The 13,866-nt window shown below is 43.2% G+C and overlaps 1 protein-coding gene across 8 annotated transcripts in view; it reads right to left on the bottom strand.

Annotated features, from left to right (window-relative positions):
• Positions 1-13,866, bottom strand: part of CELF2 (CUGBP Elav-like family member 2) — a 551,351-nt gene that overhangs the window by 236,348 nt on the left and 301,137 nt on the right. For 3 of the 8 annotated variants that reach the window (XM_059471625.1, XM_059471624.1, XM_059471626.1), the window contains exon 1: positions 8,008-8,240. The exons of the other annotated variants lie outside the window; for them this stretch is intronic. In XM_059471625.1, the coding sequence (XP_059327608.1) occupies positions 8,008-8,081 (74 nt within the window). In that variant the 5' untranslated portion in view covers positions 8,082-8,240. Of the gene's footprint in view, positions 1-8,007; positions 8,241-13,866 lie in introns of those variants that run through there. 8 annotated transcript variants of the gene reach the window in all.

The following is a 13,866-nucleotide window of genomic DNA, read 5'->3' as shown; positions in this document are numbered from 1 at the left end:
AGGAAGAAGTTGAACGACGTGGGTCAGATTAGGACAAGAGCAATGACTTCTGCATTTTTTTGCCTGGAGAGACCATCTAGATTATCTGTGGTTATTCCTTAATTCAGCATTTCTGGCTTTCTGGTCAAATCTTTGAATATCTTCCTAATCAATTTTAAAGACTAAATGCATACCTAAAGTAGTAGTCACTGGGATTTCATGAATTCTTTTTTTGTATCTCTGTTGGGGTTTTTTTCTTGTTTGTTTGCTTGGTTTTTGTTTTGGACAGCAGGGGTTTAATGTCATTTGGATAGGGCCATTAGAATATGAGAAACTGGTTTCTAAGCAATAAGATCTTGGAAGAAAAAATGAAACTAAATTCAGAAAAAAATTGAAAGTTAATTTACTGACTAAGGAAATTATCAGCTTTTCTATATGTTAATAGAGAGACATTTCAGATAAAATGAAAGAGTATTTTATTTCCCTGGAAGACACAACAAGGGGATCAAATTCACTAAAACTCATGGTGAAATGAAGACAAACTCCAACCATGTAAATTGCAATTTCTAGAGCATCTTGTATGAGAACAAAGTGCAGAACAGGGTTTTCTCTAAGCAATAGCCACTGGGCATGGAGTATGTTTGACAACATTTCAAACTCCTAATGCTTGTTCTACATTCCATCTGTGTTGAAATATAAAAAAAATATAAAAGCATTTATTGATAAAGGGCAGAACCAGATGTCTCTCTCACTAGCAATGAATTGCAGGCAAAGGCTGACAGAGCCAAGCAATTGAATGAGCCAGAAAAAAAAAAGAGAAGAAGAGAATAGATCACTTGATTTTGTAGATTTTCAAATGCAGTTATCCTCTTCCAGTAGCTAATAATTTTCAACTACTGGGCCTGTTTCAGGCAAATGAAGTGCACTTATCTCACACTAGGCCAGAAACCATCACTGGACCAAGTGCCCCTGGAGTCAACAACACAAGTGGTGGGTCAAGCAAGCTGTGGATGTTTGGGGTTTTTTTTTACATTTCTGAGCAATTCAGTGGTGCAAAGCTTTTGAGGAGCAAGAAATGGGAAGAGCACTTACATATTAAGCAAGAAGACATTGTCACACCTTTGGAATAAGAGGACGATGGATTTTCATTATTTTTCGGGGTTATGAAATAAAAGATGTCTCTTGTCAGGTGTGACTGGCAATCAGACTGGAGCTGCTTCAAAGCACATAGCAGGTGGGAAGGGAGTGGAAGGGAAAGCACAGTACAACCTGGGACAGAAAGGGTCATTGTGACAGGAGAACTGAGATACCCAGCTCCACACACCAGCTACAGGGTGCCTGTGTCTGGATATTCCTCTAAAAATCTCCATTGCTGTCTAGGAGTGAGTAAATCTAAATAGAAAGACACTGAAAAAGTTGTAAATTAATATGGCAATGAATTGCTACCTATGACTGCTGGGACAGTGTTAGGTGTTTGTGCCAGGACTACATTTTCCTTGTCACATTAACCCACATGGAAAAAACAATAATAATAATAATGAAAAAAAAAATTCAGTAGATCACTAACTCCATTTTCCTGAAAGAGCAATAGCTACATCTCTGGAATAATCACGGCTGTAAACATTAAAATCCCAGGGTAAGATCCACACAACAATTTAAGAAATGAACAGGGATGTAAAAATCATAAAGCAAAATTCTCAGGTTGCTGTTGCTGCTGTTTCCCTGGCAAACCTGAAGTGGCTCACTATGCATAGGCTGAGGGGAAATCAAGGACATAAACTCCCTGCACGCTCCTCTGCAGGGGATGAGTCCATCCCTGATGCAGAGGGGAGCAGGGCGCAGCTGGGCACAGCTGGGCATGGTGGCTCCTTCCAGGGCAACCCGGGCACAGCTCTCTGCTTCCAGAATAAGCTGAGCAGAAGTGGGCAGGAGCACATCCCTTCCAGCCTAACCACAGGCATGGACTAAGTCTCTCCACAGTCCTAAGCCTTAAGTCCTGCCTTCAGCTGTGAGAACATGCTGCTCCTGATAGTAAGTGACGGGTAAAGTCACAAAATACGGCCCAGGAGGCTGGTGCAGGATCTTTCTCACAGCTCTTACACCAGTGTTTGTTTCAGAGCATCGCTTTTGAACTTGACTTTAAGTATTGCCACCATTTGGCAGGCAAAGGAGAAACCATCCCAGGGCAGAGAACACACTCAGGATACTCAGCCTTCTTCAGCTGAGTCGTAAGAGGCAAGAGAACGCAGCTGTTCTCACCCATAGAAACTATTTTTTTTATATTTGTGTAAATGGAAAGAAAAAAAAAATCACCAAACAGGCACTATTGGTACAGCAGGCAACTCCTTTGTGAATTGGCTCATTTAGGCATTCATTTAAACACAGTAATTAAGATTTAACACAAAACAGAAGCTGCTTTCAGATGTCATTTTGAAGGCCAGATGATCTCCTCTTTATTAATATTATAATTTTAAACTATTGTCAGCTGAATTTTCAAGAATCAAGCTGTGAGCAAAGAGAATACACTACTGAAGTGTGTCCTATTTCCGTAACCCAGTCTCAATGAAAATGAGAGATTGGTTATCAATCTGTGGTACAGAGGATGGAGAGCTGCACCACTAAATCTCAGGGTGCTTCATCTGGACGTTAGGAGGGAATTTATACCTTCAGCATCTGCCATTCACCTTTTCTATTTAACACCATATGGAAGAACACAACAGCATTTAATGCAACATATTTCTGAAAACCTTTATGAGAAAGCCAGCAGCTTACTGCAAATGAAAAATGAAATCCTGAAGGGAACACAAGCCCTGCTCCTCCTTTCCACAGCCACAGAGAACGCAGGAATGCGTTGGAAAGCAATTAAAGTATGATGATTCTAAAGGGGAATAATTATTTCACAATTACTTGAGAACATTACATTTATTGCTCCAATTAGTTTTTATTTTCCAAATAGGCATTCTTGTTCCTGCATTTTTCTTGTACCTATGAAGGTTTTTCTTGTTCTCCCACTTCTTTGCTAAGGAAAACTCAGCCTTGCTTTCTACATATATTCCCTTTTTTGTGACTTTAGCCTCTGGCTAACCTTGCCCTGCCACCAGGTTGTTTTAATCAAAGGAAGTAATGTCAGGAGATGCAACATACTTTGCAACTATATGAACACACAAAAAATAACCCCCTATAGGAAACAGTGTGTGGAAATGAAGAAAAAAGAAAGGAAACCAAAATGTTGCCTCTCCACTTTAGAAGGAAATAAGTTTTTATTTGCTTAAACTATAAAACAATTATTTCTCTGTAGAATATTTCTTGCCCAAGTGTACTCTTTGTATTCCAGGTGCTTTTAAAAATGAAAAGACTTTGTACACCTTTCCCCTGTATCAATTTGGTCAAACATTTTTATATTAAACCATGAATTAATCATGAAATTTGAACAGTCCAAATGCTCATAAGATATCAAACATCCTAAAATGCCAATGAAATATTTAGAGTTATCAAAGTTGTTAGAGCAATCATAACTGATGATTAATTTGGATGATGAATACGTGTGGGGGAGGCTTAAAAACTTGTGAGATCGTATCATAGGAAGTGAAAGATATATTTAAATATTGATGTGCTGACAGTTATCGTAGGTTAACTTCTGAATGAGATTCTAGAAAAGATGATGGGGAGAAGGACACCATGAAATTGTAATTACTTAATAGACATCTAAAGATTTATTTTCCTTTCTGAAGCTCCTTGGCACCAGTCAAAAATTTTCTTCTTTTTTTGCTTTGCTTTTCCTCAGTAGTGGCCCAAGGAATCTGTCACACAAGTAATTTAAGTAAAAGTCATATTACTTAAAATAAAGCTATTACTGAATCAAAGATAGAATAAAGTGCCAGTATAAGGATGAGACTGTGGTCTTAAAAATGCCTGTCTATTTTCAGTTAGGAAATCATGATTTGATATTCTAGATATAAAAAAGACCAGAGTGAAAAAATTTTTTTTGACAGGATGTTGAGTTTCCTTGCAGTTAAGTTTAAAAACATAAATTTGTTCTCTCCAGCTTTTGCTAAAAAAAAAAAAAAAAAGTCCTATATTGCAGGTTTACTGCAGAAAATGAAGTTCTGGATGTTAAAATGCAAGCATGTCCTGTAAATGATGACATTTCTTATTTACTAAAGAGCAAGTACAAACAAAAAGTATCAAAAATTGATCTGCACTGGCTTTTTAATCAGCATATTGCATGTATATCGGATTTTGACTCATTTTTGATTAGAAGAGAAAGAAATTCAAAAGCTTCATATTTTTTCACATTATTGCCCCGTAACCCCTGCAGTTGCATGCGCACTGTTGAAGCATAATGTATTTTATTGGCATTAAACCCAGCTACCAAAAATTAAAGTAAAATTTGAGTTTGTTTCAGTAGTAACAAACACTGATACTCATTTACAGGAAAGGTAATCCCAGGCACTGAAATGTGGAACATGGAATGGAAAAATCTTCTGTGGTACTGCGGAAATCAACATGGGGGGGTTACAACGATGAGCATTTAATCCTCAAAGCAACCACTTCACAATCATCCAGTTGGCATGTACATGTGAGCCAGTGAAATCAGCAAATTACATTGAACTCAGATTTTATAACCTCACTTAGTAACCATTAACCCTCTCCTACCCTGTCCAGATACACACACACATTTCATCTGTATGTTTCACCTACGTGCTTCTGAGTATTTTCCTCAGAACTGCCTCTTCCCCACAGTGCACAACAGCGGTCAAACAATTCCTGATCCTTCCCAGAGCACTCACCAAGCAGGGCTCTTTGCAGGCATTTACCATGGTTAGAGCATCCAGCTTGCCATCTGTCCTCAAAAACAAGAAGTTTATGCATTTTTATGCTTCATATCCTAGAGTATCTATTTTCCAATGACATGTCATTAATTAATTTTTACTAGTAAATTGCCATTCAGTCACTAACCAGGTACACTGATGCCATGCATACAGTTTAATTATACACAGTCATGCTCAATGTATCTGATGTTCTATTTTATTCCTGTTTAGCTATTGAGTAACAGCAGCAAAATTTGAAAGCAAGCAGCATTTAGGAGTGATTAACATTCTCACAGAGGTAAAAGCATTTTAACTTTGCAATTATCAGGCTGCCAGTTGACTTTCACACTAGGTATGCACTGAAAGTTATTCCTTGAAAAATCCCTTTTTCTCTCTCATTGAAATAATGGATGATTCTGAAAACAAATCCCTTTACAAATATTTTTTTAACGTGCAAAGAAGAAGTGCAAGTGATATTGTATGCTACCAATTCCGCAAAACATCTGATAAGCCACCGGCGTATTAAAAAAAAAAAATCTAGTTTTGCCAATTTGTGCCGCGAAAGAAAAAATGTTACACGTATATTTTTCTAATTGCCTTGCTCTAAAATAAGCAATTCCTTTCTGCTAAGGAGCGAACTGAGCTGCACGGAGTGGCTGGAGCAGATGGCGAGGTTAAAAGTTTTGTGCAGCGTGGTAACTCGGAGCGCGCTCTCGGATGCTCCGCTAACGCTGCTGGCGGCTCCCGCTCGCCTGGGGGGGCAGCTCAAGGGGAAGGGGCTCGAGTGCCCCTGACCCCTGACGGGTAATCAAACTGCATCCTCGGCAGCGCTGATCAGCCCAGAGAGCTGGGGACTTGCACATAAATATATGTCACCACTTGGCCAAGAAGGACGAGATAAGGATGGTTTTAAGCAGCGGAATGGCAGAGTGTTAGAAAGGCAGTGCAGCAAAGCTCTCACACACAGCATTTGGTTTCAGGACTATTTTTGTTAGGAATAGAAGCTCCCTGAGTTCATGGCAATTTAATGTTGGCAATTTAATGTTCAATATTAATTTGCATGCATGACACAGGATCCCTTGAAATCACACCATCTCCACAATTAGATCAGCAGCAAAGCAAGGTTTGGTTCATAGGAGGAAGCACATCACATCACAACCACTGATGATACAGGAGGTAAAGTTTTTTTTTCCTTCAAGAGATTACTTAGTCACCCCTCCCCCCCAAAAATGCCAACCCTACAAGTATGTGCATTTAACAACTCCATTATCAAACTTCTGCATTTCAAGATCCACTTAGGAGCTGACATTTCTTTAGACTAATTTTTGTATCTTCGGACACACATTAAGCTCTGCATCTAATGAACACTGACTGTGTTTCAAGCTGTGTTAAGATATATTATGGATGCTTCACAGAGAAAAGGAGAATGAAGAGAGCAATGCAGAAGAAAGAGTTTGACGTGGTACTCCCCCACCTCGAGGGGCAAATTGGAGATAAAGTTATATAAGTTTAAGTGACAACAGGGCATCATCAGCCACAGCTAATAGTGCCTTTGAGCTTGGAGATGTTTGTTAGCAGGATCTTTTCTGACTGCCTGGAAGGACAGCAGGTAGACAGTCTAATCAAAGCTGAGATGATGAAAACAAGGGGAAGTTTGGCTGTGGCAGGTCCCTACAGAGGGTTGCAGAGCAAGAGATACCAATGTTCAGCTGCTACTTTGTACCCTAATGGGCAAACCTCTGCGACTTCTCTGCAAAACGGAAGAAATTGACAGCGTTTGTACCAAAACCGACTAATGCCAATAAAATCTGGGATTTCACAATGGGAAGAGCAAAACACAGCACAGAACACTTTTGAATCCAAGATCACAAATTTAAGACAAGAGGCAGCATTTACACACTTCGCTGTCCTTCAAAGACTGTAAAAATAGTGTAAGTCACCAAGTAGCTTCCCCCTGACTCCTGCCCCTCTCCCACACACTCACTAAACCTCAGCTGTCTGAACAACTGGCCACTCCTGAATGACTCCATGCAGAACACTGCTGGTGCAAGGGAAAAGCATTTCACCTCAGAGAAAGTTTGGTTACCAGTAAAAAAGGCAATAAAAGTCTGAATAGCCCTAGATAGGGGCACAGTATGCAACCTGATTTGTGCAAATTGCAGGTGACACTCTCTGCTGCACATACGGGTTTATTTACACTTGTAACTTAAGTTCTGCCTCAACCAGAACAGCTTCAGTGCAGAGTCAACGCCAAAGCCTCTCGCTTCATTCTAATGTAACTCAAATCACGTTTGTCATCCCGATGAAAGAAGACAAAGCAATAAAATAAAAGATATTTTGGATACTGTAAAACAATGCAGCACAGTCCTCCCACTTCGTATCTTTCAGCAGATGTCTATTTCATCATTTCTAGCTTTTACTTTTTTCATACAAGGCTTAGGTTACCTGAAAATACCTGCCAATTGGCAATGCCCAAGAGGATGATAATAGAAACTTTCAGACCGAGATTAACAGAGCAGAGCCGGGCTAGGGGAATACTTCTCCTTCTGAAATTCCAGCATTCAGCTCCTTCCAATACATCCCATCCCCACTTCAACTCAACTGCACGTAAAACAACCATCCTCACCCTAATTAACACTCGCTGTACCAGGCAGCTGTCGGGGACGGTATGGGAGGGGGGAAACCCCAACAAACAGCCAAATCCCTGCGTTCAGCCTGGTACTCCTAGTGGATGCTTAGTATTTCATCTGAATTTGAAAACTGATGAAAATCTGCGGGGGGGTGGGGGTGGGCATTTTTATTCTGCCGGGCAGGGGTGATGAGACACGGGTGGGTCCGGGCTGGCTGCAGGGGACAGGCGCCTGTGGAGGGCTCCGCAGGGCACGGAGGGGAGAGCGCTCAGCTACGCGCGACCGACGCGCGTTTCTCCACGTTGCATCATCATCATCATCATCATCAGCGGCAGCCGAAAACCCCCCGCGCCCGCCGGCACCGACCTGCGGGACGCTGAGCACCCCGGGAGGGGGCACGGCACGGAGACCACCCAGTGACTTGGGAAAAGAGGGGGTGGCTGGGGGTACGAGCCCCCGTCCCCTCCCGCGGAAGGGCGGGCGGGCGGTGCGGGTGGAAGCCGGCCGGAGCCGGGGCTCGGTGCCGGGCGGTACCCGGAGCCGGGGCGGGGTGGGGGGGAGCCGGCGGCAGCCCCGCCGCCACTTACATTCTGTCAGAGACCAGCAAGCGGCCGTCGACCATCATCTCCGGAAGGAAATCCAGCTTGAACGAAGAAGTCATGCTGGGCTCCGGGGGCGCCGCGGCGGTCGGCGGGAGGATGCGGCGGGGCGCGGCGGATCCCACAACTGCGCCGGGCGGCGGAGCGGCAGGCACAGGTGCGGAGGCCTCCCCGCGGCAGCCGCCAGCCCCGGCAGTTGTCACATTTCTCTCCCCCTCTCGGTTTTTTCCGCCAATCCCCTCCGAAATCGACTGCTGAGGCAACTGTCGGTGGAGCGCCAGGTGCTGAGCGAGGAGGCGGAGCCATCTCCCCGCTGCGGCTCCCCGTTAACCCCTGCGCCCCCGCCGCCCCGGGAGAGGCCTATCGCCGCCGCCGGGCCGGGGGCTGCCCGCCCGGGGCTCCGCCGCTCCGCCCGGCCCGGCTCCGGGGGCGGCCCGACCCGCCCGGCGCCTCCTCAGCGCTGCCTGGCCCCGCGGCCGAGCGGGGTGAGTCGAGCCCGGCGGGGCAGCGGCCCCGAGGCGGGCACTGCCCCCTCACACGCCGGGCACGGCCCCCTCACACACCGGGCACGGCTCCCTCGCACACCGGGCATGGCTCCCCTCAGCGCGGCCGGAGCCAGCCTGAGGGCACTGGGGGTGTTTGGTCAGGGTCTTGGTGCAGGCTCGCTCTCCACTCAAACTCCTGCCATTCAGACCTTGGCAGTGTTTTAAATGCTCAGAGTGATGTTACTGGCTGGCGAGAGAGTGGTAGTAACTCTGTCCTCGCTGATGAGAAACAGGGATTTGAATAACTAATGACGGCAAATCCTTTCTCGTGGCTGTAACCTCCCCAAAAACCCGCTCCCAACCTCGCTGCTCTCAGAGTTGGCCGCACTCGGAAGTGTCACCACCAAGACGTGCACAAAATTCCGCACATACAAATAGCTGGAGGCCCCCGCTCCACGCCACCGCCCCCTGAAAATCTGTATAAATTTTCCTTTCCATCTCCAAGACCTACTTGCTTCAATACAAAGCCGCTCCAGGCGAAAGAATATTAACATATTTACGAAGATTACTAGGTGATCTGAGCAGTCTAGACAGACAGAACGTTCCTCTCCATTGTGTGCGCTTCTCCGTCTGAATCTCTCTCTAGGTTTTATAATTTGATTTGTTATGGATAATCAACACTTGCAAAAAGTAGCAAATGCAAATTAAAACCTACTATGCTTAAACTTTTCAAACAGCATTCTAATATAAAAACTAAATTGACTCATAAAGAATGTGTTATCTGTCAGGCCAAATTTTATTTAAATTTTGACCATTGTTGACTTGATAGGGAAAAAAATACAGAATGGGCAGGTTTTTAGAGTCCAGTTTATTGCACTAAGCAACTTTCCAATTTTAAACAGTTAAAAAAGAAGAAAACCCCCTCAGGCTGCTAAAATTTTTGCCTACTTTGCAAGACTAAAGAAAGAAAAGGTTCACTTGGCCCTCAGCATAATCCCCGTAGGACAGCTGCAATCCTGAACAGATATCTATAGTGTTATTAATCTGCTTTGCTCTATATGTTCACATACTGTCCTCATCACCATGGCACCTAAACATCCCCCTAGAAAAGGCACAAAGCAAAGCTATGGCTCCTCTTTACTGAATTCATGGTGATTCCTTTACGTCACCCATCCATCACAGCACAGGACTGACTACACAGTGGATAAAAAAATTAAGTGCAAAGTCCAAATGAAAGGAGAAACCAGCACAACTTTCTCCAGCTGGATGCAGCCACCTGGTCTTTGATCTGAGGCCTCCATGGTGGTTAATCCGGCCCAGAGCAGAGTTGGATTAACTTTCAATTTCAAAATCTTGCCACTGCAGAAGGGACAGGTTTTAGCTCAGAAGAGATGCGGGCAGCTCAGTGAGGATGAGAATATCCTTTTAACTAAGAAGTCTCCACCCCCACTTCGCCCTGTGCAGCTGGATCTGCACCTCTTCATCACAAGTTTTTTTGGTACCTGCTAAATCTAAGGGACTTCAGTCTCACCAGGCTGTCACTTCTAAGGACCACAGTCCCACTGCTGCTGACTGAAAAGTAAATCCACGCTTCGCACAGGATGCAAGGAGGGAGGAGGAGAGAATCACAAATAATTTTGCTTAAAATCTGCATATGGAATAGAGAGATCCTTATAAATTTGCCCCATTATGCAAGGTGCAAGTGCTTAAAAATGCTTCATTAAAACGTATGTTCTTTTGAAATATTTATTTTCCTTTTAATTACATGTGAATTAGCTGGAAGAAGCTGTAGGGAAGCCCTCTTACTGACTTAAGCCTTCTCAGCAGTTTGTTAAATTCTAGCCTCAAATCCCTTGAGGGAATAGTGGATTCAAAGCAGCTTTTAATCATACTATAAGGAGGGTGAAGTAGTATGTAAGTAGGTCATAGAGAAAGCATTACAAGTGCATAGGTTATTGCTTTATTTAACAACTACAGTGTAACACACTTTTCAAAGCACATTTGCTTTTGCCATTTAAAAGTTAGAAGCAGGAACAGGGTCAAATGCAAAAAGGAACCCTTTCCATAAAAGATACCGAGATACGACTCAAGGAGAGCTTAGAGGGAAAAACTGCATTCGAATAATTTGGTTCTCAAACATAAATTATGTAGTGTCTGTGTATGAATTAACTCTCAATGGCAGAGGGTAAGTGGCAAGAAACAAAAAATCCTGATTGTTTCAAACACTGTTACAGGCTCAGCTCTGTTATTTGTAACATTAATGTCAGATTCTTGACTAGCACATGTGTGCAAAATAGCAACTTTTATTAAAAATTATGGGAAGAGTGGAAGCTCTGATGTGTTGCTACAGTGCAGAGGGAAATGGGAAGCGAGAGTGGCAAGTGAAACTGCATTTATTTTCACAGCATAAATCAGACAACGGCACTAAACACTGGCTTAGAGGAGCTGCATTATTGCTGCCCACCAATATTAAGCTTTTTCAGCTGCTGGAGCATGTGGCAGTTTTGAGGGAAGAACCTAGAATTTGGAATGATCAGTTCTGGGGCGTTAATCCTATTCCAGCTACAAATGCTACCTCCTATCCCCCCTCCCCTCATTTCAGAGGCCCAGACCCTGTTTGGCTCTTTTGCTCTGTCCCCCTCAGTTTCTCCATCCGTCTGAGCGGCGCAGATGAAGCAGTTCCACCTCACCTTTGCAGATTAGTCACCATTCAAGAAGCTTTTTAAACACAGTGCTACATACAATTTCTCCAAACAACTCAGCCTTTGAAAACCGCACATGTCTTCAGAGAAAAACAAAACAAAACAAAACAAAAATAAACCCCAAAAGTTCAGCTGCAGAAGGCCAGGACTGAGCGAGTGACTTGTGTGTATGAGCTCACTCTGACATCACTGCCTGTGGCTTCTTCAGTGAGTGACAAAGAGAGCAGACACCCCCTTCCTTTCCTGACCCCAGAGCTAAATCCAATGTGGAACTCGCATCACATTCCCCCTCCAGACCCCCTCCTCACCCTATAATTAATTGCCATTCTTCTAATCAACTTGCCCCCAAGTTTTGGGCCAAGGAAATGCTACCGTTGGAAGCACTTCAAGGGAAAGTTTCTGAATGACTTCACTCTCTCCCAAGCCTGCAAGGCAGTATGAAGAGAGTTCAAATCCTCTGCTTTATTCCCCCCTAAGCCAATGAACATGCTTGGGATTCAGCTTATCTCTGGCATCAAAGCAAGTTTCTAACAGAGGCAGCAGAAGCAGAGCTCAGCGGCGGGCAGTGTAAATTTGGAGCGGGCTCGAATGACTCCAGTGGAATCACTCAGGATCTTCCACTAATGCGAGGGGGAGCAGGAATCTGGTCCAGCTGGAGTTGGTGAATGCAAACGAGGTGGTTGCTGTCTTCCACAAAGAAATAACCTTCCAGGCAAGCCATGGAAGCCTGGAAGTAGTGGTGTGACTAAGAGCTGGCAGTGCAGCATTTTGGTTTGTGTAATGGGATGTGAGCCTACCTGCCTATAAGGGAGGGAGCCCATCAGTCTAAATCTTAGGAGCAGACTTCTGGAGGGGCAAGAAGGGGAGGGGGCCTGAAGAAACAGCAAAGAAAAGCACACAAGCACTTGGGCAGGACTACAGAATGGTGTAAAAATCATTAAGAACTAGAGCAAAAAATAGCGCATTTCCTTGAATGGTAAAAGGTAATGGGTTCAATTCTACACCATTTTACCATTTGTGATTACCTGGAACAAAACTGTCTTTGTCAGTTATGTCTAATATTGGAATAAAAATTTGAATTATGGAACCTTCACCTTTCAGTAGGGATTTTGTATTTACAAAACCAAACACACAGGAGTCTTCCACTCATTTTGAGGAATAAAATCACTTGCTTATAACTGAAATCCTTTTAAAAAGAAAATTAAAATATTGGTTAAAGCTGATCAATGAATTTTAAGTGTTTAAAATAGTGCTTGTGAGGCTCCCTCCGCTTCTGTAGGCTACTGTAGCTCATCAGTAATCTTCAGAAATAAACGTCATTTAAAATTAGTCCTGTGAAAAGGTCCCTCAAATTAAGCATTTCTAGAGCTTTCACTTGAAGCGCATTGATATTATGTAAACTTGGTTGCTATAGTAAAACTTCCCACTCACTTCTCTTTTTTTTTTCCCTTCCTATTTTATACCAGCAACGAGGTGATTTCATCCCACTGTGGGTAAAGGGCCTTTGTTCCCTTTTGTGGGTAATAACTCAATCTTTCCTAAAACAATTAGGCAATAAATCATGGCATGGGGCAGATGATACATGGAATAGAGGGTTTTTTGGAAAGGCCTTCAATTTAGAGAAACACCTTCCTTTGTGAACAGCACCAGCTACATGGGACAGTCAATGATCACCCTCAGGTCCAATCCAACCTCTGCTCCAGCTGGGCTGCTCCTGAGCTAAGCACTACATTTGGAGAATACTGAAGGAAAGTAGAAAAAAGCAAATTTTTGCAAGACCAAGTCTTCCTGTCCTGTTGTTTGTTTGCAGTCCTATTGAAGAGCATTACTATTGATCCACAGGTGATACCTTTGTGTTTAGTGCCTTGTGCATATAGACACAAGACCCAAGCTTTTGTCAACCAAGTCTTATCTTGGTAACAGACATTATTTTTTTCATTTTTCTTTCTTTTTTTTTTCTAATGGACTACCTTATCTTCTCACCTGCTAACTATCAACAGCCACTACCCAAAAAGAAGAGAAACTGGGGTACTGCAAGCACTGGGCAGACCTGATTTCCTACTAGAGGGCAGACATGTTATTTATGGTAAAAAAAAGACACCTTTCCAAACAACCCTGGAAGAGGAAACTGAATAGTCTTGGATTTGGCTGTTATATTATCTTCATGTGAAAACCTATGATTTAGGGTAGGAGAAACCGCACATCTCATTCTCTTGTCTGTATTGCTCCATCCTCTCAATATGCACCTATTCCTTCAAGGAGCAGAGGAAAAATCCCACTGTAAAAAAACCCTTCCTCCCTGCCATCTACACCCACAGAAGACACAAAAATTTCTCTGATTTTATATAAATTTGAGTTTTCTGGAGATTTTGCCATTCTGGTTATTGGGAAAGAAGCAGAATGAGGGAAATAGATTATGAGAATGGCCTGGATCAGGAGGTGATGCTGGAGGGCATCTCCAACTCCAAACACCATAGGCAAAGATAAGTGTGAAGTTCTAATGTGGCTTCAGCAAAGAAAGAATGTGGGTAAGGGACATAAAAAGAGACAAGAAGCCAAAAGGAGACTTATTTTTATAAACAAAATGTAAAGACATCTGAGGGGTTTATTACAATATCTGCATTAACCTACTGCACTCCACTTCTAGCAGCAAGATCCTT

Source organism: Ammospiza nelsoni, chromosome 5, assembly GCF_027579445.1.
Source record: "Ammospiza nelsoni isolate bAmmNel1 chromosome 5, bAmmNel1.pri, whole genome shotgun sequence".
Lineage (NCBI taxonomy): Eukaryota > Metazoa > Chordata > Aves > Passeriformes > Passerellidae > Ammospiza > Ammospiza nelsoni.
This window is presented reverse-complemented; position numbering and strand designations above follow the sequence as displayed.